At 53.0% G+C, this 24,371-nt stretch overlaps 1 protein-coding gene across 14 annotated transcripts in view; it reads right to left on the reverse strand.

Moving 5' to 3' along the window:
• Nucleotides 1-24,371, reverse strand: part of msi2a (musashi RNA-binding protein 2a) — a 152,015-nt gene that overhangs the window by 12,346 nt on the left and 115,298 nt on the right. For 8 of the 14 annotated variants that reach the window (XM_081702455.1, XM_081702450.1, XM_081702447.1 and 5 more), the window contains 4 exons: nt 22,566-22,680; nt 18,631-18,705; nt 8,351-8,470; nt 340-519 (listed from right to left, as the gene is read on the reverse strand). In XM_081702455.1, coding sequence (XP_081558581.1) covers nt 340-519; nt 8,351-8,470; nt 18,631-18,705; nt 22,566-22,680 — 490 coding nt within the window. The remainder of the gene's footprint in view (nt 1-339; nt 520-8,350; nt 8,471-18,630; nt 18,706-22,565; nt 22,681-24,371) is intronic. The other 6 variants (XM_081702446.1, XM_035535313.2, XM_081702454.1 and 3 more) reach the window with 4 other exon arrangements.

Here is a 24,371-nt window from a genome sequence, read left to right on the forward strand (position 1 = left end):
CAGAGAGAGGACTCTGTGCTCCGTAAGGGAGAGGAAAATAAATGGCTAAATTAAAAAACCCCACATGCAAACGCATCGCAGGCCAAAACGGTCCGGCGCAGACGCAGAGCAGCTTCTCGGTGGTTTAAAAACAAAAATAAAAGGTCGTTCTTCTCATCTGGTGATGCCCTAATTCAAAAACAAACAAACCAAAAAAATAAACAGGGAGCAAGGTGCGTCACTCGACGCCAAGGGGGTGGGGGCGGGGATGGGGGGAGGAGGAGAGGAGCGGAGGGGAAGAATCAGAAAGAGAGAGAGAAGGAGGACTGCAGAGGTCTGGAAGAGAGGTGCCATACCAACCTGGGCTCTTAAACTGATCCGGGCTGTGCAGCTGCTGCAGGGGGGAGGTGCAGGCGGACGCGGCGTGCTCGCTCTGCAGCATCTGAGCCGCCTGGGGCCCCAGCGAGCCATAGTCCGCAAAGGAGCAGGGCGCCCCCCGCTGGTCGCTGGGCGCGGAATAAAACCCGTAATCGGGGAAGCCTGGGAGATACAGTACAGATGAAGGCGGTGGGGGGAGGGGGGGGGGGGTGGATGAGGAAGGGGAGGGGTGGGACTGTATTATTTTGTGGGAAAAACTCTTTCATGGTACACAGACATGTGCAGGTGGTGTGGGCAAGGCATGTGTGGTGCGTGGTGCTGATTGCGGCAGCAGGCGCTGGCCGCTCCGCTACGGTCCGCCACTGTGCCACGTGCACCCAGGCCCACGTAAACCCCAGCCCCGGTGGCCCGTATCGGATTACAGACGACCGAGGCAGGCGACAGTCGGAGGGAGAGAGGGGCGTGTGCGCTAGCTGCCCTACCGTAGACCCAAAACTTAGAGACACTGAAGTGCAGCAAGGAGCTACGCGTCTTTGAGGGCCTTCCCTCACATCACATCCTGCCAGAAACCGCCTTTAATAGAGTTGCGTTATTTTCTTTTCAAGAGAAAGAGACCCGGCGTGTCGGTGTTTGGAGGGGATGAGGGCACGTTCTGGTTTAGCGGGCACAGAACCGCTGCTCCGATGCCCAAAGACAGTCATTGCCCTGGAACGAACCATAAACCACAGCGAGCTGAGCTTGACGCTCAAGGCTCGGCCCACTAGTCGGAACCACAGCGCAGCTACAAAAGACAATGCCAGTCAAAGGCACCACCGTCTGACACCGGGAACAAACTCACTCACAAGTAAGACTGCTAACACTGGCCTTTTATCCTGGTGGCAGTCCCTCCAGGTGTGTGTGTGTGTGTGTGTGCCCGCACACGCGTTCAGGCCACCAAGACATGGATGAGAGAGGTGGAAATAAGAACTTGTGCGTTAAACGTACAGACACGTCGTCTTCTCGATACTCTCATGTAATCTTCATTAGAAATGTCATTTATTAGGAACACAGCAGGTGGTGTGGACCAACGCTCAGCCAGCCAACAGTCTGTACTTACAGTCCACGCGTCTGAAACGCACCCGACTGGCTGGCGAGGGTAAATTCGTCATACTAATTCTACCAAGGCCAGAAAAGTCAAACTATACTGGACCCCGAATAGTTCACGCAGAGCCGGCAGCCTGCCGGGACCTTCTGATGCGGTTCACCTGAGCGTCTCCCGCTGTGTGACGCAGTGTCCCTGCGCCCGTCGCTGCGCAAACAGGTGGGGGCGTCCTCGTCCTAATGACTCATCTACTGCAGGACTGCAGCAGTCTCCGAGCACGCTGTACCCACTGGGGCTCTGACAGCTGACTCACCACGCCTGCACACCTGCACACGCGTGTGCCTGTGCCCCCGCGCAGAGAAGCATGTGCGCACGCGCACGCACGGCGCCTCCTGTGCCATTGTACGTCTTTGCCTCCCTTTTGTGCGCCTCCATCAGGCAGCTGGTGGACACACACACACACACACACATACATACACACACACACACACACACACACACTCCCCTACTCAGTGCTGCACAGCTGCATGTCCTTAAACCTCCAGCACAGCCAGCTCCTTCACACACACACACACACACACACACACACACACACACACACACACACACACGGCTACGCTCCTAACCTCCCCAGCACACTTCAGTATCCTCCACTCTGTAGGATATAGATAGTGCACAATGTGGGTTCCTGATGGCTGTCTGTCACCAGAAGCCTGCATCTTCCTGACAGGCATGAGAGAGTAACGCGGGACCCACCCAAGCCTCACTCGAGCCCCCTGGAGGACGGGAGGGGACAGGACAGTCACACAGGGCTCAAAGAGAAACATCACAGGAGCCGACGACGCCTCCCCCACCAACCTCCTTCAGCTCCCGCTGGCCTGAGACAGTCTGACTTTCATGGTGAACATGCTGCCTTTCAGCCACACTAATCGTGCTGAGAGTGAGTACTACAAAAAGAAAAGAAGAAAAGGGAGATATTTTCCCCGTTTAATCCACTTTCAGAATGCATGCAAATAGCCGCCGTCCGTGAGTTTCAAAGTGGGCTCGGCGTGCACCGTTAATTAGACAAGCTTCCCTCACTTCCTCTCCGCTCTCTAATTACAATCTCTAATAACAAACACACGGCGACCTTTACCAAAGGCCTTCGCCACAAACTCCTGTTAGTTAAAACCGACCAGGAGGGAAAGACCGGGGTAGTGGCTAAGAACAAACCCCACCCTCAACCTTCCAACCCACCCTGCCACCGTCACCCGGTGCCGTCCAATCGCCTGGGGCCCCGCAGCGCTCCGGGGACGGTGGCTTCCTGACGCGACAGACGTGAGCCCCGGGGGGAGCGACGCGGCGGGAACGGTGCAACGGTGGCAAGCCTGACACACACACACACACACACACACACACACACACACACACACACACACACACACACGCTCACGCTCACGCACACACAGACACACACACACACACGCTCACGCGCACGCACACACAGACACAGACACACACACACACACACACACACACACACACACACACACAGAGCTCTTGTTCTGACATGGACAATTAGCCCCCAGCCATCAGCGGTGCGTTGCGGGGGGGAAGCCTCCTCTAATAAAGGCGGGCGGGATGACTTTTATTGTTCAGGTAGATTGCCTCTAATGATGGCACCATCCCTGTAAGAGGATATGAATAAAAACCGGTGGAGGAGGGGGCCGGGGAGGAGGGGGCCGGGGAGGAAGAGGATGGGGAGGAAGAGGAGGGCGCTTTTCAGAACATCGCAGGAGTGGAAAAAAGGCGCCATCTGGGAGAGCTGCACTTGGCCGATTATCTTCCCGTGCTAATGTTCCTTTCAGCCCCTACCAACCATTTACTTCGGTCAAAGGTGAGAAAGAGGGAGCTTGAGTCAGAGATGCTGCATTCCTAGAAAAAATAAATACAAAAACAAACGCGCATCCTCTTCGCTTCTATCTCCGACACCGGAGTCGGAGGCCGGGCGCCTGGTCTCGGCGGACGGCGCCGTGCAGTGCTTCCTTGCGGGCACGTGGGCTCGGGGGCCAGCGAGGTGGTGCCGTGCACGCGGCACGCTGATGAACGACTATGGAAAGGAGTGCCGGAGACACATGGACATCTGCCGCCAAGATGCATCTGCAACACGGCAACCTGCGACAAGCATCCCAGGGTCTGGCAGGACAGTGTCGACAGCTTGCGGCGTGCGTTAAAGCTTATGATCTGTGTGTGTGTGTGTGTGTGTGCGCGCTCACACGTGCAGTGTGTGTGTGTCTAAAACAAACATGAGGTCAACAAAAAAATATAGATAGAGTAAGAACTGCAACAGTTAGCCTTCTGTTAATCCCTCTGAAATCACAGATGTTCTGGTTTCAGACAGAACTCAGACTCTGAGAAACACTGCAGCTCTTGGGATGATGGGATGGAGGCCTCATGGTGTGTGTGTGTGTGTTGGTGCAGGAGGCGTGGGGGGGGTTGGCCAGGGCACGAGAAGGGCGGGTGTCTGACACCAGCACGAGAGGAACGCGCTGCTACTCGACAGCCAGGCCGCGAGCTCCACGCTCACTATACACTCCCTGCACCTTCACAAAGCCAAGTGCTTCACACAAGACTCCCTCTCGTACTGTACATAATGTCTGAAGGTGGGTGTGTATATAAAAGAGAGAGGGAAAGAGGGGTTAGACAGAGAGAGAGAGAGAGCGCGCTGACAGTACATTAGGCAGCAAAATGCAGGTGAGGGATGAGCCGAGGTTCTCCTCAGATCTGATCCCGCACCCCTCCCCCGCCTCATCATCCAATTATTAATATTCCAGCTATCAGCCTGAAACAAAAGATCCACTTCTTCTCTTTTCTTTTTCCCACTCCCCCTCCTGCCGTCTAATTGGATGTAATTACTCATCTACAAAACAAATGAGTAGGTTGGCGTTGCCGTGGCGACCGGAGCAGCGGGTCCAGTCGCGCGAATCGCTCGGCGAGCCTCGCTCCTACGGATAATTACCACGGCTCTTCCCTGCCTTTCACCCGCCGCCCGGAGAACGGCCATCTTCAACAAACTCCAGCCAGCAGCCAGTGACATTCAGCTGTCTCTCTGTCTCTGCTTCTCTCCCACACACACACACACACACACACAGGGTCTCTCGGCATGATTCCTTCACGAGAGTGACTCTCTTCGAGTGGATAAATGCTTCTCTCTCGTTTCCACTTTTCCAGATGACTGCCTCGGGGGAGGAATTCCAAACCACGGCCCTGAAAGTAGTGCTTTTCCTCTCACTCCAGACTAAAGAGAGTGAGAGAGAACACACGCGCGCACGTACGCACGCCAACGCACACACCAACATGTAGAGGACCAAGCGTGGATATTAGAAAATAGCAGATATATTGACCTGCACGTCAAGGCTGGGTTGAGGGGTATGGGGGGTATTTAACAGTGCAATGGGGGTCTTGCTGACAAAAGTCTGTGAACTAAAACTTCAGCAACGTCTACGTGTCCAACGTCCACACACACACACACACACACACACACACACACACACACACACACACACACACGAGTTTACCTCTCCTACTGCATTTCCACACCAGTGGAGGACACTACACATGTGGGTGATGAATGTCAGTAAGTCTGTCATCGGTTTCTCCAAATGAGCTTTGAATTCCAGAGCCACTATAATTAACTTCTTCACTTGCACCTCTGAAAACGACGCGGGCCCGGACTTCTCTTTCACGTCCCATTTAAAATGGCCCCTTTCTGACAGAACGGGTGACTAATTAACACCACTAGACTGCTCTTACCCAGAGTGCCGACATTTCATAAATAATACATATTTTGTCATTTTGCGCTCGGAGAGGCTTGGCTAATGAATTTTAACGGAAGATTTATTCCTGTGTTAGTCCTGATTCGGGTCCCCCTTCCAAGACAGTCCATGTCTCTGCCCGACTTCCTCCAGCTTCCGACATTCCGGAGTGCCTGGAATGTTGCAGCTCCGTATTTGGAAGCAGGGAGAGCTTTCTGAAATGCACCTCGTTCCGACCTTTTTAAAGGTAAGGCAGAGAGGGATTGAGGGGATGGGGATTGAGGGGGGGGGGTCCTCTGAGGCCCCTCGTCTCTTCGCACGAGCGGGGAGATGAAAGCAGGCCACAGATGAGCACTGCCGGAGTGTGTGGCCCCCCTTTGAAGCGCTCTGGATGGTGCCTCCCAAAGGCCCTGTCTGAGCATCTGCCCATCACAGCTGTGCGGAGGAGTCCATCCTGGATCAGAAGGCGGGGGGGGCGCAGACTGTCTAACCTTTCTGTGTAACATTTATCTTGGGGCTTGGGGACCCCCGGCATGCGGAGCTCCCTGAAGCAGAACCACAGTTGGTCCTCGTCCACAGGCACAGGCTAGGGTAGCAGCTGGGACGTGTGGGGGGGGGGCTCGCGGGGAGGCAGCGGCACACCGGTACGAAGACGCCCGCCGCACACACCTACCGCATCCACCCACTGGACGCGCCCGCTAGACACGCTCACCGCACGACTGCTGCTTCTGCGTGGAACCGGCATGCTGCCTCCATGCCGCCACACACGCGGCCGGCCAGCCGTCCCCGGATCTTTCCTGCTGACGGGATGGACCCACCGGCCGTCGGTATCTCCCCGTGAGTCAAGAGGGAGCGCTGGAGGGAATTGGGGGGGGGGGGTGCAAATGAACAATGAAAAACTATACTTGTGAAAAGGTAAACAAAAAGGAAAAAAAAAAGCAAGAGGACTAAAAAGTGAGCCATCGTCTGCTCTAATGAGCTGGCAGAGCAAGGAGAGTAGGAGGTGAGGGGATCGAACTGGAGGAGAGGCACGTGGGGGGAGGAGCGGGATAGCCTACTGATCTCCACGGAGACACGCTCTCCCACAGCGGACTGAGAGCGAGAGAGAGAGAGAGAGAGAGGGAGAGAGCTGAAGTGAGCCAGTGGAGAGAGGGAGCGAGAGAAAGGCTCGGGGAGAGTGGAGGGGAGGTGTGAGAGGGAGAGACAGAAAGGACAGAGGGAAAGAGAGAGAAAATGAAGGGAAATCAAGAAGGGAGACTTCCATGGCATGTGCCAATGTGACAGTCAAACACACACACACACACACTAAAGCAGGCAGGCTGGCGGGCAGGCTGTGAGTGTGAGACAAGCCTCCAGGGGGCAGCGTGCCTCCTGTGCTAGGCCCCCCCATAGGGATCACTCACTCCTGATGTGCTGGGAGCTCGAGGCACAGACTGCACAAGATACAGTATATGAGAGAGACAGGCAGAGAGACAGGCAGAGAGACAGGCGGAGAGACAGGCGGAGAGACAGGCGGAGAGACAGGCGGAGAGACAGGCGGGGAGACAGGTGGGGTCCTGTCTGCAGACATTACTGTAACTCTGCTGGCTCTGCCTGCCACACCTGAAGGGAGTGAACGGTACAGTTAGAGATGATTAAACAGAACAGGTGCAGTTGGAGGCGCTACTACAGTCGTGTTGGGCGGGGGACGCTACCCACCACTGCCCACCAACGAGGAAGAGTGCCCTCACAGACAGAGAGGAGGAGAAAGGCCCCGTCCCAGAATGTCGTCTGCGGCCAGTGCCCGGGTTCACCCCGCACTGGTCTGTATGCTTCCATCAGAGAAGCTACACACACGCGCACACACATGGCACACACACACACACACACACCCACACCCTTTCACTTGCCCTTGGTACTCTGCTACAACATCACACACACATTTCACACACTAGCGTCAGTGATGAAAGTCAAACACACAAAGACAAGGGCATGAACACACACTCGCTTTCTCCGTCACACACACACACACACACGCAAGCACACACACAATGGAGTCATTTCCTCTGCTGTCACTATGCCAGTAGTCAGAGAACTGCACTCCACTCTTTAGGGCGTTTCCACTATATGAGAAGCACACGGTACTGACTGTAAAAGGCACCTTTCTGAAGGCTGGACACTCTCCGCACCGGACCGCACACTTAAGTGGTCCGAACTGTCTCACGCCTGACAGCGGGGCCACACTGAGCGCGCCGACGGGGCTGTTCTGAGGCGCAGTTGGGGCAGTTTAACGCGTGCTAAAAACCACATTTCCACGGTGGGCCAACTTGTATCGGGAGTCACCTGGACCCCACCCGGGGCGGTGTAATGAGCAGGCGGGCTTAACACGAGGGTGGGCCAATGAAGGGAGGCCACAGCTGCTGGCCGGCCAATCGCAGCCCAGCACCCGGAGGTCTGCCATGCCGGGGCGGTTTTTAACGACAGAACGAGGTTCCGGGAACAACAACACCGCCCGCCGCCTCCACCCACCCCGCTCCATCCTCCCGGATGTCTGTCGCCTTGGTGCTGAACTCCGAGGCCCGCCGATGGCGGGCAGCCTGTCTCACCCGAGAAGCCATCGATTTTATCCAGTGCCACAGCGGAGGACTACGGCCGATTTGTTCATCGGGCTGACGAGCCAATCAATGAAGAGTGATGAGGAGGGAAAATTCCCCATTCCTCTGGTACAGATAATAGGAGCAGCTCTCCCCTGCTGGATACACACAGACACGCAGGTGTGTGTGGTGTGTGTGCACTGATCAATGGCTGTATGCGTTTGTGTGGGGCACCTTTAAATATGCTTCGTAGGGGAGGATGTGGGTGATGTTAAATACTGAGGGTTAATGTACACCGACACAGTAACTTAAAACAATAGCATTTAACATTGAAAAGAAATTCTAGTAAAAATGTGTGAGTGATTTAGTGCTTTAGTTCAGGCTGCCGCTGTGTTGTCTGAAAGGTGTAAGTCATCTATGCATGTGCGCGCTCGCGCGTGTGTGTGCGTGCGTGCGTGTGTGTGTGTGTGTGTGTGTGTGTGGAGCAGAAGAGGAACGGGCGCTGCGGTTGCCACACAGAGCGCGTCGTGGGTCAGAGCGGTTACCTGGCCCCGAGTTCTGTGGGTACGCCGCGTAGCCGGCTCCTGCCCCACGGCTCACCCTACCTGTGCCCCGCGCTGCTGCCACTGCCGCCGCCACCGGTCCGTACGCCGTCGCCGGGAAACCTGCCGGACAAAGTTAACACTGCTGTTTAGTCGTATTGTCTAGAGTTGTTACGGCCGTATTCTTTAGCGGGCGGCAGTAACAGTCCTGTTCAGTAATCCTACTCTGATAGCTTCTGAACTTCCGACCATGTTTTTCCTACAGTAACACAGCTGTTCCGTCTGTGGTTCTCCCACTCGAAACGGGACTGCGTCCATGGAAACGGTGCTGTTCTGTCTGCGGGAGTGATATTCCCCTTGGAACAACAATTCTGTGACTAACGCATTAAACACAGTGCTGGAGAGATGCTGTGCTTTCTAATTCGTAGTAATACAAAGAGCCAGAGAACACTACAGGACGTTAGCCAGGCGAGAGCGTAGTGAAGCTCGGGGTCTCTTTATATCTCGCACACGCACACACACACACACACACACAGAGAGCACTGCAGTGAGGTCAGGGCCAATAACCCGACAGGAGGGCCCACTCTGTCTCTCTCTCTTTCTCACACACACACACATACACACACACACACACACACACACACACACACACACACACAGACAAACACACACACAGTGTTGCTGAGAGGTCAGGTTCAATAACCCGACAGGAGGGCCCACTCTGTCTCTCACTCACACTCACACACACTCACACACACACACACTGTGAGGTCAGATCCAATAACCCAACAGGAGGTCTAGCACAATCATTTACTCAAATGAAATAATTAGGAACACTGGAGACTGGAGGACAAACTTCCATCTGACTACGTTTTTCCATCCACCTCTATCGAGTTAGTGGTCTCTCGCCCCCTCCGCCCCTCTGTGTCTCGCTCTTGCTTTCTCTGTGTGCGTCTCTCTCTAATATTACACCACACGACTCCTTCACTGTACTATAATTCCATTCAGCGCAGGAGCACGGGGCATGTGGAGGTGGTAAAGAGGGCTTTTTTCCCTCTTTACAAAGTTATGCTTTCTGTGTCTTTTGTACAAGCACCCAAATACACACACACACACACACACACACACACACACACACACACACACATCAAGCAATGGAACATTTCCCCTCAGCAGAAATTACAGGATTGTTCAGATGAGGGTATGAGGAGGTCGACAGGCAAGTTAAACGGCCTCTCACATTAACCTACCCAGCATTCCCCAGGCAGGTACGGTACAGCCGCTCACCCCCTGGCACCGCGCCAGCTGGCTAAACGGCCCCAAATTACATCTTAGGGCAAATCTCGGGCTCGATTCGACAAACGGCTTCAGAAGAGGCATATGCCCCGAGATTTAGCACGCACACACACACAGTGGATCAGGCAAATCGTGTGGTTATTATGTGGGTAGTGGGGATTGTAAGAAGGACTTGGGGTGGGGTGGGGGTGTGGAGATGAATGCCGCCCCATGGCCAGGTGTGGGTGAGCTCAGCTGGGGTTGGCACCCCACTCTACTCAGGGTTGAATTGGGAGAGGGGGGGGGGGCATGTTGGTTTTAATTGCTTTTTACCGTGTGGTGATTATACTGCTCCACTCTGCAGGCAATAAATAAATAAATAACCAGGTCTCAGTTCGGGAGAGTCTGCAAACCCTTGAGCCAGTCGTGTCACAGCAGGACATGAGGCTCCACCCTCAAAACTCGAAGGCCACGCCCATATGGGCGGATGCGTGCGTGTCACAGCAGCTAGGCCTTCTCACTGGGCTACAAACAGCGAGGCTACGACATAATGAAACAGTACATCCAACGTGCCATCACATTACATTCTAATAAATGTAATTACAGGCCCTAACGAGGGCACATATATCGCTGTCTGACGGGGACTCATCGCACCGTGCTGGCCCGAGAACAGACATGGAGCACAGAGAGGGAGGATGTGCAGACAGAGCTCCAGCCAGACAGCACTGTCCGTGTGCCCCGCTATCCCCACCCGGGCTTCGTTTAAAATGTCTGGTGCCTAGGGGATGGAGGCCATCCAAACCCGAGGCTTCCACGTTCTTCAGCGTGTCTGGATGGGTGTGTTTCTTCCAGAGGGGAAACGATGCAGCCAGACCTCTGTGTTAAAGTGTTAAGCTCATGAAAGAGGCATGGGGGAGAGAGAGAGAGAGAAAGAGAGAGAGGGAGAGAGAGAGCACAAGACCGAGAAAACAGAAAAAGAGAGACAGATAGCAAGATAGAGTGACAGACACTGAGAATCGTCATCTCAAAATATGCGTTCTCATAAATGGAGATAAATTCAGCCCTGATAAGCACCAAAGCATCTGTCTGAACGTTAATCTGAGAAGATGTCACATCTCGAGTTGTGATCACAGGACACACGGGAGGGACTACGGATTAAAAAAGACTTCAGCCCTTAGGAGACATACAGAGTGCACGCTGTTACCCCTACCCTAACCCTACCCCGATCCCTAACACACTGCACCACTGGGTTAGGGTTAGTTAACCCTACCCCTACCCCTACCCTACCCTACCCCACCCCTAACACGCAGCACCACTGGGTTAGGGTTAGTTAACCCTACCCCTACCCCTACCCTACCCTACCCCACCCCTAACACGCAGCACCACTGGGTTAGGGTTAGTTAACCCTACCCCTACCCCTAACCCTACCCCTAACACGCAGCACCACTGGGTTAGGGTTAAATAACCCTACCCCTAACCCTAACCCTACCCTACCCCACCCCTAACACGCAGCACCACTGGGTTAGGGTTAATTAACCCTACCCCTACCCCACCCCTAACACGCAGCACCACTGGGTTAGGGTTAATTAACCCTACCCCTACCCCTACCCTACCCCACCCCTAACACGCAGCACCACAGGGTTAGGGTTAGTTAACCCTACCCCTACCCTACCCTACCCTACCCTACCCCACCCCTAACATGCAGCACCACTGGGTTAGGGTTAATTAACCCTACCCCTACCCCTAACCCTACCCCTAACACGCAGCACCACTGGGTTAGGGTTAATTAACCCTACCCCTACCCCTAACCCTACCCCTAACACGCAGCACCACTGGGTTAGGGTTAATTAACCCTACCCCTACCCCTAACCCTACCCCTAACACGCAGCACCACTGGGTTAGGGTTAATTAACCCTACCCCTACCCTACCCTACCCCACCCCTAACACGCAGCACCACTGGGTTAGGGTTAGTTAACCCTACCCCTACCCCTACCCTACCCTACCCCACCCCTAACACGCAGCACCACTGGGTTAGGGTTAATTAACCCTACCCCTACCCCTACCCTACCCCACCCCTAACACGCAGCACCACAGGGTTAGGGTTAATTAACCCTACCCCTACCCCTACCCCACCCCTAACACGCAGCACCACAGGGTTAGGGTTAGTTAACCCTACCCCTACCCTACCCCACCCCTAACACGCAGCACCACTGGGTTAGGGTTAATTAACCCTACCCCTACCCCTACCCTACCCCACCCCTAACACGCAGCACCACAGGGTTAGGGTTAGTTAAGCACTGGCCAAAGTCTAATACCCGCACAGCAGTCTGAGTTTGGTTCAAATCACAGATTCATTGCCCCCAGTCTCCCCCCTCCTCCACCTCTCTCCTTCCTCTACATCTTCATCCTCCTCTCCTGAGCTTTGACTGCTACTGAGCAGAAATTCCCTTTTCTGGAGCCAGGAGTGACACACACACACACACACACACACACACACACACATATATATATATATATATATAAAAATATTTTTTACTCCCATCTCACTCTCAAGAACGTCGTCTTCGCCCTCACCCCGCTCTCAAACTTGGCGAGGAGAGCAAAGGTTTCAGCTAGAGATTAACCGTGCCGGATTAGGTGGGTTAATTAACGGATCTGGGAAGTTCATTGTCTTGCGTCTGCGCGGAGAGAAGTGGTCCAGGAGGAGCACTGCGGCATTAAATCAATTTCATGGCTCTTTTATTACTGCCGAGATAAAGCCAATATTTAGCTTCCGTTTTTTCCCCTCTCTCACCGTGGTGCTGTTTATTCGTGAGCGCTGCTATCCCGCACGGGCGGAAGGCTCCATGCTCGGACAGACGGCGGGACTCCGGGAAGTGCGAGAGGGCACAACTGTTCCAGACCTACAGCCAGGGCCCACCTGAGGCAGAGCGTCCCATAGTGGACCGGGGGATGGGGACAAGCGAGTAGGACAATGCTTCCCACCCACCCGTGCTGGTCTAGCAGACAGGAACCGACACGACCCAACGTGGAAGAGAACGGATCAAACGTAACTCTGCTCTCTAACAAAGTCTTATTGCCATCCAGCAGTAGCTCTTCGCTAGAGGATATTCAGGTCACCCACAACACGCTGATAGTTTACAAACTATCCAAACTAAGTCACAGCACTCTAGAAAATCAGCGATTTCCACGTGTGCGTTCTGCTTTCCTTTCCGCACGCACGCTCACCTACCCATCATCTCTGCAACCACGCGTCGCATGTATCTCCCAAGTCCAGTATTATTTCATCATTGACACCCCACCCCTTCACACCTCCTCATAGGCAACGAGGCACAATGGAAACGCGTTACCCTGCGGATCCTGCATGTGTTAAGGCTATCAGCACGCGTCGACCTATGACCTCGGCCTGAGACGGCCGCTCCTTACCGTTCTGCTGGCCGTTCTTTATGTAGGTGATTCCCCCACCCACTCCCCACCTACCCTGCCCCACCCTCTGGGAACCATACTCGCTCGTATCATAAAACATAAAAACTTTGCGCTTGGGCCCGGTTATGTTGAGGAGGCAGAGCGATGTGTCCTCTGAAATAAATCACCTCGCGCCGGCGCCAGAACGCAGCCGTCTAGCGGCGAGGCCGACCTGCGGCTAATGGCCATCAAGGTTATTTCATTCCTCGTTCTCTCTCTGCCTCTCCCTCGTGTGCACTTTCTTGTCCACTTTCTCCTCGATCTCTCACTCTCGCTCGGGGCGACGGACACCCGCGTAAGTGAGCTGCTCCACAGTGAGGAACACGTCAGATTTATCTGGTTCTCTCATGATGGGCACCAAAAGGTGACATTTCATTCATAAACAGAAGGTGATGTCATCTTTGTTTACTCGTAACAGCCATAATAATAGCCTTATTATTGTTTCCAGTGTCGCACGAGGACAGCTCCACTGGTCCACCGGTATCCTGGGGGTGGGGTGGCAGTCGTCGAAGAGTTGACAAGACCAGCAAACCCAGACAGCAACCCAGAAGAGACTCCGCCCCCTTCACACCATGCCTGCCTCGTTAGCCTGGAATGTTGCTACTAATTATCCAGGTCACTCGTTAGCAGCTCCCAGTTTGACATGAAGTTTAACAGTGTCCTCCAGACAGCCGATAAATGCCTGCGGAGTTATACATAAAAAACAAAAAACAATCAAGCACACACACACAAACACACTGCACACGCGTCACACACAAACACTCGTGCACACACACACACAAACACATGCACACGCGCGCACGCGCACACACACACACACGCACACAAACGAGAGCAAGCGGGAAGATGAGAGTAGAAACAGATGAAAGTGAGACTTTGGTGAGTCTGTACTTGAGAATGAGATGAAAATCAATCCATCCTGTGTTGTACTGCACGTACAATGGGTCAAGGCAATGTGAGTAAGAGACTGTTGAGCTGTGTGTGTGTGTGTGTGTTTGGCTCCTGCTGCTGTTAAAGCTTGCTTTATGGGCCACAATTACATCTTTATAGCCATTCAATACAAGGAGAAAATGCTCCCATAATAGAGCAAAAGACATACACATGTGCTCACATACTCAGAACGAGGGAGTTAGTAGCCTGGTGCTGCTATCACTACTTTCAAAATGATGGCAATGGCATGTTCCTGTGTTTGGTTACGAAATTGCAAAAAGGAGAAAATGTGAGTCTTGATGCAACTCTAAAGGATGCGAAGATTTGAGAGAAATGGGTGCAGTTTATTTTGAAAAATTGGAGTGTGCCGGCCAAACATCCAGAGAAAATGCAGCGTTTATTTTACAGAGGACCTTTGTGAAATGATTGTTGTTTTTTGTCTCTAAACTTGTACTGAAGCCTGACGCTGTTGCATCAGTTTATCCTGGGAACACCGCGAGTACGAGCCAACATGGTCAACTGGTAGGTGCCTTATTCTTGTGTTTCATCAACAAATCTCCACTGTGTCCCGTAACGTTAGACAACGTTAGCTGCCAAGCTGCATGGTGATGCATGTTAGATGCAGTTTTATGGCTTAGGGATGTTGATGAAAAAGGTTATTGCAAACATTACTCAAAAACAGTCCGTCAGACAGCTAAGATGCATTATATGAAGGTTATATGAAGGTTATATTCATCACGATTATTCTGGCAGAAAACATCACATGACTTTGAAGTTACCTAATTCAAGTACACATGATACTGGAATTAGGAACGTTAGTAAACATGCACATGTAGCACATGCAGGCTGCAGGTGAATGGTGGTGGGGTGGGCGGAGAAAGAGGCGGGTGCTATTTGCATATTCATAGATGTGCAGGTTCTGAATGAAGGCAGAGGTGCACAGTTGTGTCTAACAACTTTCGGAGAATTAGGGGATTTTGTTCACGAAAATAACTTCTAAATGTGTAATTCAGACGGACAGAGATGGGTTTAGGGGTTTAACTGATGTCAGAAGAGGGTCTTTAAGCTTTGATCTGAATGCTTCAAGTGCAAAAAGAATAAAAAAACATTTTTTAAGTCCTAACCGCAGAAGTAAAGGAGGCAGCTCAGTCTCTCCTTGCTTCACTACAGCCTGGCCCAGAGGCCTGGCCACTAGCATCTGCACTTTTAATTAAAAACTACTGAAGGAAAATACTTAAGATGTTCAGGATGTCCTGAATCTTTATTCAGACACGGCATTGGTTATGGATCGGTAAGCCTCCACACACTCTCGCTCTCTGTCTCTCACACACACGCACACACACACACACACGCGCACGCACACGCACGCACGCACGCACGCACACACACACACGTTCTCTTGCTCCTTTCTCTTCACACCTTCCTGTTGTCTCGGAGCCTCCCTACTGAGAGCTAATCTGTGAGGGATGCAAGATAGTCCTAACAAGGCAAGCTTCTACACGCCTGCGCACACACACACACACACGGAGCCCTGCGGGGGCCCGGATACTCATAAAACCTGTAAGAAGCTCACAGCCAAATGTGTGTGAGTTGTGAGAGGTTGTGAGGATGGAGAGAGGTGGAGAGATGGAGCAATGAGAGATGAGGAGAGACGGAGAGACATATAAAGATGGAGGGATGGAGAAAGATAGAGAACTTAAGCCAGTACTGCAACAATCACAGGCTCAGAAATAATCCACACGAATGACTCATACATATTTCTATCCACATGCACACACACAAATATATACATCCATACGTACTGGTGTGTTTGTGTGTGCCTGAATGCGCATGTGTGTAAACACAATCACATTCGAGCTCTGACTGACCTTGATCATCATATTTTTATGTGCGCGCACGTGTTTGCATGCATGTTTGTGTGCACATGTGTGCGCTTGCATGTTTGTGTGTGCGTGCATGTGTCCATGTGCCCACACGCACACATCAGAGGCGTTGACAGGGCAGCACGGGTGGGCTGAGAGCACCCGGGGCGGACCGTTTGCGGAACGCCGCTGAGCTGGGCACTACTGTGCCCTCCAGATGGCCCATTTCCATAACGACAGCATAGCTCGCCACCTAAGACGGGCGCGAGCGTACGCTCCTCGCCACCTTTGATGGAGGCCCCGTCGCAGCCGGGTAAGGCATTCTGGGCATTCTGTGTGTGTGTGTGTGTGTGTGTGTGTGTGTAATCATGGATATGACCTCCGTGTCATAGTGAAATGATTCTCACGGAGCAAAGCACGTCTTGACACAGCTCACCTTTCACCTGAGCACTGTTCCTCACCCTGTTTACTGACAGCACAGGATGACAGAGAGAGAGAGAGAGAGAGAGAGCGAGAGAGAAAGATGTACAGAGAGAAGGAGAGTAAGGGAGAGAGAAAGCAAGTGAGCAACCAGCCAAAGAAAGCAACAGAAGACAGGAAGAGAGGGAGGAGCGGTGGGGGAGACAGAGGAATGGAGAGACAGCAAGAGAGAGCAGCGAGACACCAGGAGAGCGGGTGCTGAGAGAGATGTGTGAAGATTTAGTGGTGTGAGACCGGCAGACCTCGTTTCATAAAGAAGACAGAGTGAGCGCGAGTGAGCCGGCTGGCTGGGGACCCCTCGGAGGCCCCGCCCCTCAGCGGTACCAGTGTCCCCCTGCATGGAGATGCTGAGATGTGGGACAGTCCAGAGGGGTCAGTACAGCTAGCTACATGAGACCAGTGCAGATGTTTATGACACACAGCTCTCACTCAATAATTAGGGATTAGGGGCTTTGGAACAAGTCCAAGGCTGAAGATTCAACACCTCCCCCCCCCCATCGCCAGGGTAAAACAGTGCAATCAGGAGTAGTCATTTGTATGGAAATGGGAAAAGGTGTGTGTGTGTGTGTGTGTGTGTGTGGGGTGGGGGTGTTGTGGGTCCTGTAGTTTCATTACCACAGTGATCCTGAGTGCTGCTCACACCCTTTACCCAAAAGTAGCCGCTTCTGAACTGATATTAGACCAATGGAAATGGCACAAGCTGCAATTACTACAAAGTACACAGTCTCTTCTAATGGATACTGATTACACAGAGCGCAAGCCCCGCCCCTTGCTCGCACGCACACACGCACGCTCGCAAGTTATGACCTTCCAGAGAAATGGCATAGTCCCCATTTAACATTTTCATTCTAGGGAAGCCTAGAAGCTAAAGCATATGGGTGGTCTGGGAAATGGAGTGGTTTGCCCTCATCGACAGGGAACAGAAGGAGCCACACACACACACACACACACACACACACACACACACACGCCTCTCAATTATCCCCGTTGGACTAGGCTTACGGCAGAAGCTTGGGAGCAAAATGAGCTCCACTCCTTTGACCAGAGTCAATCTTTAACCTCCACCCAGCAGGCCAGATTAGCCCTAATCCTCCGGAGTTGGCGCGGGCGCTCACCTTCATCTCTCAACAGCAAGGTCACTGACAGTATCTCTCTCTCGCGCGCGCACACACACACACACACACACACACACACACAAAAGATGGGTCTTACTGGGACAAAACCAGTGGGGATTAACCCTCAGAGAAATGGCCACACCCACCGCCACTCAGTTCACTCAAACTGACTGATTGAACTAAACACTGCCTGTCCCCCGGGCTGGCTTGCTATCAAACTATTCAATACATACGGATATGATATTAAGGGGACACCACTATCTGTGTGTGTAAATGAGAGTGAAATGTAAATGTGTGAAGAAAAACAAAGGGGTTTTCCACAGAGATCAGCGCTAATCTGAGACAGCCAGAGTGAGATTGGGGCTAATGGAGACCTAACAGGTTTTTTGTAGCGGCTGGAAGGCACGGGGGTGGGGGGTGGGGTGCCCGGGGACCAGTGGAACAGGGACAGGGGCGTCTGTCACGCCCAACAGGCGTGCTGGAGTGTTCATGGAAGCCGTCGGCCGAAACCAAGCAGGGGGCCGTGAATGAGGAATTGCCCAGCCAGGATGAGGACGAAGCACAGGAGAGGCTCGGGAGAGGAGGAGGAGGAGGAGAGGAGGAAGAGGAGGACCCTGCTGGCGTGCTGGCCAAACGCCAGCTGCCCTCGTAAATCATTACAGCAGAACGTGGGAAGGTAAGACCAGTATCAACCAAGATGCCTCACAGCCGTCCTTCACGCACACACGCATGCACGCGCGATTGAGAAAATCCATTACAGAGATCTGAGCTGCTGTCAGACGTTTCCCATTCGAGCTTATCAGTTGCCCCACTGATGTCCTGAGCAGTACACATGTGTAGAGAAGGTTTAAATAAAACCAGATCAACAGGCAGGCTGGGCAGTGTGGGACAGTGGGGGGAGATGGGTAGGATAGTGTGTGTGTGTGTAGGATAGTGTGTGTGTGTGTGTGGGGGGGCAACTCTGGGGGAAAAAATATCAAACACAGGCAAATTTAATGCACATGACCTCAGTTTCACCCTGGCACATGCCTGTATTACATACCACTGAGAATGTGTGTGTGTGTGTGTGTGTGTGTGTGTGTGTGTGCGTGCGTGTGAGAGAGAGAGAAAGTAATTGCATGTAAGTATTCAGTTGCATTAGTGTCAGTAACTTACCGGGGAACTGGTAGCTGTAGCTGGGAGCGAATCCAGTGTACCCACGGCCATAGGTCGCCACGATGTTGGGGTAACCTGCCAGACACAGGACACAGCAGAGAGAGCTTTAGGTCCAAACAGTTCTACACCCACACACACACACACCCACCCACCCACCCACACACACACCCACTCTAGTTTACTGTGACTTAATAGCCCTGAGCAGGTAGGGGGTTGAACAACAAAAACAACAATAGCAACAACTAAAAAAACCTGCACACACTATTCTTACCATCTCTGATCGATCAACTTCTATTCTGGGCCAGCCAATCAGAGTGGGGAGGACACACGGGGGACAGAACAGGACAGGACAGGACAGCAAACGTGTCATAGTACAGTGGGATAGAGAGAGCACGTTAGAGACAGAGTGAGAGAGCACGTTAGAGACAGAGTGAGAGAGAGAGCACGTTAGAGACAGAGTGAGAGAGAGCGAGAGAGCCCTTAGTTGTCTGGCTTAGACAAGTTACACCATCACGAGCTGTAGAAGCTCCAAATGAGAATGAATATTACAGCAGTATGTTTGTAAGTGAATGTGGCGAGTTTAACTCTGAGTGCGTCGGGGGGGAATTTCACTGCCATCTGCTCTCTCTCCCCAGTGCCGCCCAGAGACGCCGCGACGTTTTTGTTGACACGCCGGCAAATAAGTTATTCTTGGCCTGTTATTTTATTGTTATTTTTTATTTACACGCTTTATTGATTTTGTGTTGTCCGGGGGTGGGGGTGTGTGTCTGGGGGGGGGGGGTGCTAGCATTGAGTGAACAAGAGTGAAGAGAGCTAAATAAAATCTGCGAGACAGGCCATAAAACCCCAGCGGTGCTTGATAAACTCCTGCATCACGTACAGTGTGAATATGCGCGGTGGCAGGCATTCATATCCTCAGACGTGCTGACTCCTGGGCTCGAGCTGCGTGCGTCCGCGACGATAAATAACAGTCGGAAGAAATCGTTCACGGAGCCGCTTGAAGCGCAGGAGACTGGGTGTAGCAAGAAAACCTGCAGCCACACACTGATTAGCGTCCCACCGGCCCTTCGTTCTGTGGCCTTTTGGCGGAGGGTAGGGGTGGGGCTAGCATGTGAGGGGGTGGGGCTGCCACAGGGAAGGAGGAGCTGTTATGTAAATGATCACTAAGTGGTCAATCGGCGCTAACAGGCCTCGGCAAGGCTGGAGGAGGGATCTAGAGACGACCTTTCGGGGGCTGCGTTGCCACTGACCCCAGCCCAGGTGTGCGCGTTAGTGAGTGGGAGAGACGTCTCAGGTCAGCGGGGAGGAGCTCCGGCAGAGGAAAGGGCTGGCCAGTCAACCCTCGGCCTCGGAGTGGCTCGTCCAATCACGGCGTCGCAGAACTGAGCCGACATGTTAGTCTGGGTAATGAATATCAAACCTCGGTTTGGTGCCCATGACAAAGTCCAGTTTAATCTGAGAAGGCCAGAGGAAACAACTCAGTGGGAGGCATATATCCAAAGGGCGGGAGTGCGACGGGAGAGAGGGTGAGGGAGAACGATCCAGATCCAGCCTGAATATCAAAAGCTGAGCCAACAGCCCCTCGGCCCGGTGCACACTGGGTAGGCGGAGCCCGTCACTTCCTGCGCGGGGCCAGAGCAGGCTGCTGTCGGGACCTCCTCTCTGTGTTATTAATATGCATGCTAACGCACCCATTTTATGGCTCAACAATTCCGATTCACTTGAAAATCAATTATCCATCTGGTACAGCCATACCTCGTACCGGCCTAGATGTGTGTTCATTTCAGCAAACACGCGTGCGGTGCGGCACGTTCAAGATAAATGGCTCGATTAGGAGCGGTAAACAAAGGAAGTACGGAAGGAGTTTTAATGAGATGTGGCGTCGGAGGGAGGCGTGCACTTCCTTAAATAATGAGCCCCTGTTCCTGCTCCCCCTCCTCAAATGCAAATTACACTAAGTTATGTCGCGCTGTCCTGCATTTTCCAATTTCATTTAGATAAGAGGGAGCGTGGATAAGTCTGGAGTTAATATTTTCACACGAGCAATCCATACACACACACACACACACACACACACACACACATACACTCTGTCTCTCACACAGACAGACGAGTGTTGATCCATAAGAACTTCTGAAAAGTTCACTGGACTTGTTAAAAGTACAAAAAAAAAGGTTCAACCTGTTTGGGGAGCTGGTGACAGCCCCCACCCCCCAATTTACATACGGTTGTCACGGCAATGGTGCTACCCTTAAAGGAGATTAACCCAGCCCTGCTCATTTCAGGGTCACCTGCTCGGTATGTGACCACTGGGTGAGAACTCAGTTCGGGTGTGAACTCATACGTGTGTGTGTGTGTGTGTGTGTGTGTGTGTGTGTGTGTGTGTGTGTGTGTGTGTGTGTGTGTGTCAGAGACGAGGGTGATGAAATGGAGGCCTCTGTCAGTGTTACGGAGGTGTGAGAGGCTCGAGAGACTCTCCGCGGCTGTCATTAGCTGGGGCAGAGGTCAGGCAGATGGATTGGCAAAACCCCTAATAGAACATTACCCCAATTTTCCCCTTCATTTGCGGGGGGTAATACGGATCTCGCTCTACTGGGCGAAGGGCCAGAGGCGGGCGGCGACCCCAGACGCCTCGCTGGGCTCATTTCCATACTGGACGACCCTGAGCGCAGAGCCACCAATCAGCAGCGACCTCACGCGTCAAGCAGCCAATCAGCAAACCTCGTGCTCGTCTCCGAGGCACATCAGTGCTGGGGCAGCAGCCGTATTAACGATTGGTCCAGTTCAGTAAAAGCTATTTAAGAACCATTCAGAGAGCAGAGGGGGAGAATCACCTGACCTGGAGAACCAATCAGCGTCGGCCACAGGGGCGCGGTCATACCGCCCTTCTGCGTGCAGCCCCTGAACCTGCTCAACTGTAACGACTTTATTTTCCTCCTGGTCTCCAGCACTGAGGGGGAGTGGAGCCTCTGAACAAGACGTCACTGCTCCACAAGTGAGAACAGCTCATGTGGTCTTCCACGGCTCTTCGAGCTGCTCGACGGCCACGTGGATCGGGGGCGCCCCCAGATCCGGTCCTGGGGGCCTCAGTGCAGTTCGCCTCCCTTATGCCACATTAGCGGAGCTGCTAGCGGCTAATTAACCATCAGGCCAACAGCAACGGTCACGCGGGCTCAGCCTTTAGTGCCGATCTCAACCGTGTATGTGGGAGTCTCGCAGAGATTTGAGTTTCTATGGAACGTTTCATATGCAACACATCCTCCTGGTTTTATTGACAAAATGAACTTGCGTTTTAGGGCAAACAGCCTACATGGATGACAGGATCAAAGTGACCAAGTCAGATACAAAGTATGTTGGTATTTCACATTAAAATAAGGTAACCCGAACCCTCACCATAACCCTAACCCTAATCCTACTTTCTAACAAAATCAAAGAAACTCTAATTCTAATTCTGGCAAGCAAGATTTGTGTCCTTCAAATAATTCCGCTACATATATGAGCGGGTTTAAACTGTGCTTCTTGGTCGTGTGTGTGTGTGTGTGTGTGTGTGTGTGTGTGTGTGTGTGTGTGTGTGAGAAAGAGAGTGATAGAGAATGTTCGTGCTGTTGCTGTGTGTGTTGTGTGTGTGCGTGCGTTTTGTGTGTTGTGTGTGTGTGATGTGTGTGTGTGTGTATATGTGTGAGAAAGAGTGATAGAGAATGTGCGTGCTGTTGCTGTGTGTGTGCGTGCGTTTTGTGTGTTGTGTGCGTGTGTGTGTATATGTATGAGAAAGAGAGTGATAGAGAATGTGCTTGCTGTTGCTGTGTGTGTCGTGTGTGTGCGTGCGTTTTGTGTGTGGTGTTTGTGTGTGTATATATGTGAGAAAGAGAGTGATAGAGAATGTGCGTGCTGTTGCTGTGTGTGTTGTGTGTGCGCGTGTGTTGCTTTGTACTCACTCAGCATGCCCATGCCCAACATGAAGGCATCCATGGTGTAGGGCAGACTCCTGGCTCGGCCCCGTGTCCCTGGAGGAAACATCACCTCCTTGGGCTGGGCCTTCTTACATTCTACCTGTGGACACAGCCAGACACAGCTGTCAGACCCCCACGCAACAGCTGAAACTACCCCGGCCGACCCCGACGACCTGCAGGACAAAGTTGCCACCCCCTGCTGGACCCTGGTTGAACTGCCAGAATCGGATCTGCACTGTTCTCCGCGCCTCAGCACCTGCGCGGCCGGAGCTCGGTTGTTTTTATTTAGGGCGTCTTCCTTGGTGCCTCAGCACACCACCACAAGCTCGAAATCTCCAGGCAGACTTCGGCAAAATCCTTCCCTCCCCTCCTCTCCTCTCTCGCTCTCTGGTCAGGAGCAACCCCTAGCCCCGCCTCCCCTTTTCCTTCCCTGGTAGCTCCACCCCTTGCTGCTTGATTGACATTTCCGGCGAGGCAACGGCAGATGTGCGTGAGCATGGGAGCTGTAGGCTGCCTGTCAGGGGAGGGTGGACCCGGAGGGACGGGAGGACGACGGCTCCGCCCCTCTGAGGGGGACACGCGGACCCCTCCCCCCTCCGTGCGGACATACGTGGAGCATGTACACCTGCTATCACTCAGCCAGGGAGCGTGTGCAGCACACGCACAAACGCGCACGTGCGCACACACGCACACACAGAAATCTCATCCATCCTTTGGATGGGAGCAGCTGGGGTAAACAGAGCAGGACCTGTCTGGGAGGGGGATCAGAGCAGAACATTCCTGCCTGACAACCAGGGGAGTGTGTGTCTATGTGACGAGTGTGTGCGTGTTCACGTGTTTAAGCGCGCGTGTGTTTGTGTGTCTCCTGACAGGAGCCTGCTCTTTGGACGGCCCAGCTTGTGTTCGCACTCGACTGAATCTGTCTGCCTCGCTGTGCTACCCTGCTCTGCTGGGCTCGGCAGTGCGGCGATCGGCTCGTCAGCCTGCATGCCCCAGGCCTGTCCATCTGCGTGTCTGTCGGCTGCTCTCCTTCCCTCTCTCTCTCTCTCTCTCTCTCTCTCTCTCTCTCTCTCTCTCTCCTTCTCACTCTCTCTCCCTCTCTCTCCATCCCTCTTTCCTGCCTTCACCTTCTATTGCATTTCACATGTCATCTCTCTACGAACGTCAAGACACACTCTGTACGCTACAGCCGAGACGGTTGCTGGAGGAAGGGCAAAAAAAAAAAAAAAAAAAAGTACACCCACACACTCTCCCGCATACACACAAACATGCACGTGCACGCACACACACGCACACACACACGCACACACACAAAGCTCTCCTGCTGACACTCATCACACCAGAGCACTCAGCGTTCTTGCAGACAATCAGGAAAATATTTTTAGATTGAAGCGGAGGAGAAGAAAGCAGGAGAGAGGAGATCACACACGTGGGGACAGACGGGCACGCACCCACTTCCACACGCCAAACAGCATGAAAACAGCAATCGGATTGGCACGGTCACGGCACCTCTGGAGATCGAGAACCAGCTGGGTGTAGAACATCTCCGAGTCAGGCCTTGAACATGTGTGCACGCGCACGCACACACACACAGCCTTTCGCTGTCTTCTGGACCACAGGCGTTCAGAGCGCTGTGATGTTACCAGCCCAAGACGACGACACCTCCTCTAGCACTGCACGGACTGTGTGTATCAGAGAGAGCGCGAGAGAGAGACTGCCGACCTCAGACACCCTGAGAGACACCATTCTGAACACGAGTGCGTTAGGCATGTGGTGATACAGCTCTGATTG

This window comes from Electrophorus electricus, chromosome 19, assembly GCF_041902795.1.
Source record: "Electrophorus electricus isolate QZ-2024a chromosome 19, ASM4190279v1, whole genome shotgun sequence".
NCBI classification, from domain to species: domain Eukaryota; kingdom Metazoa; phylum Chordata; class Actinopteri; order Gymnotiformes; family Gymnotidae; genus Electrophorus; species Electrophorus electricus.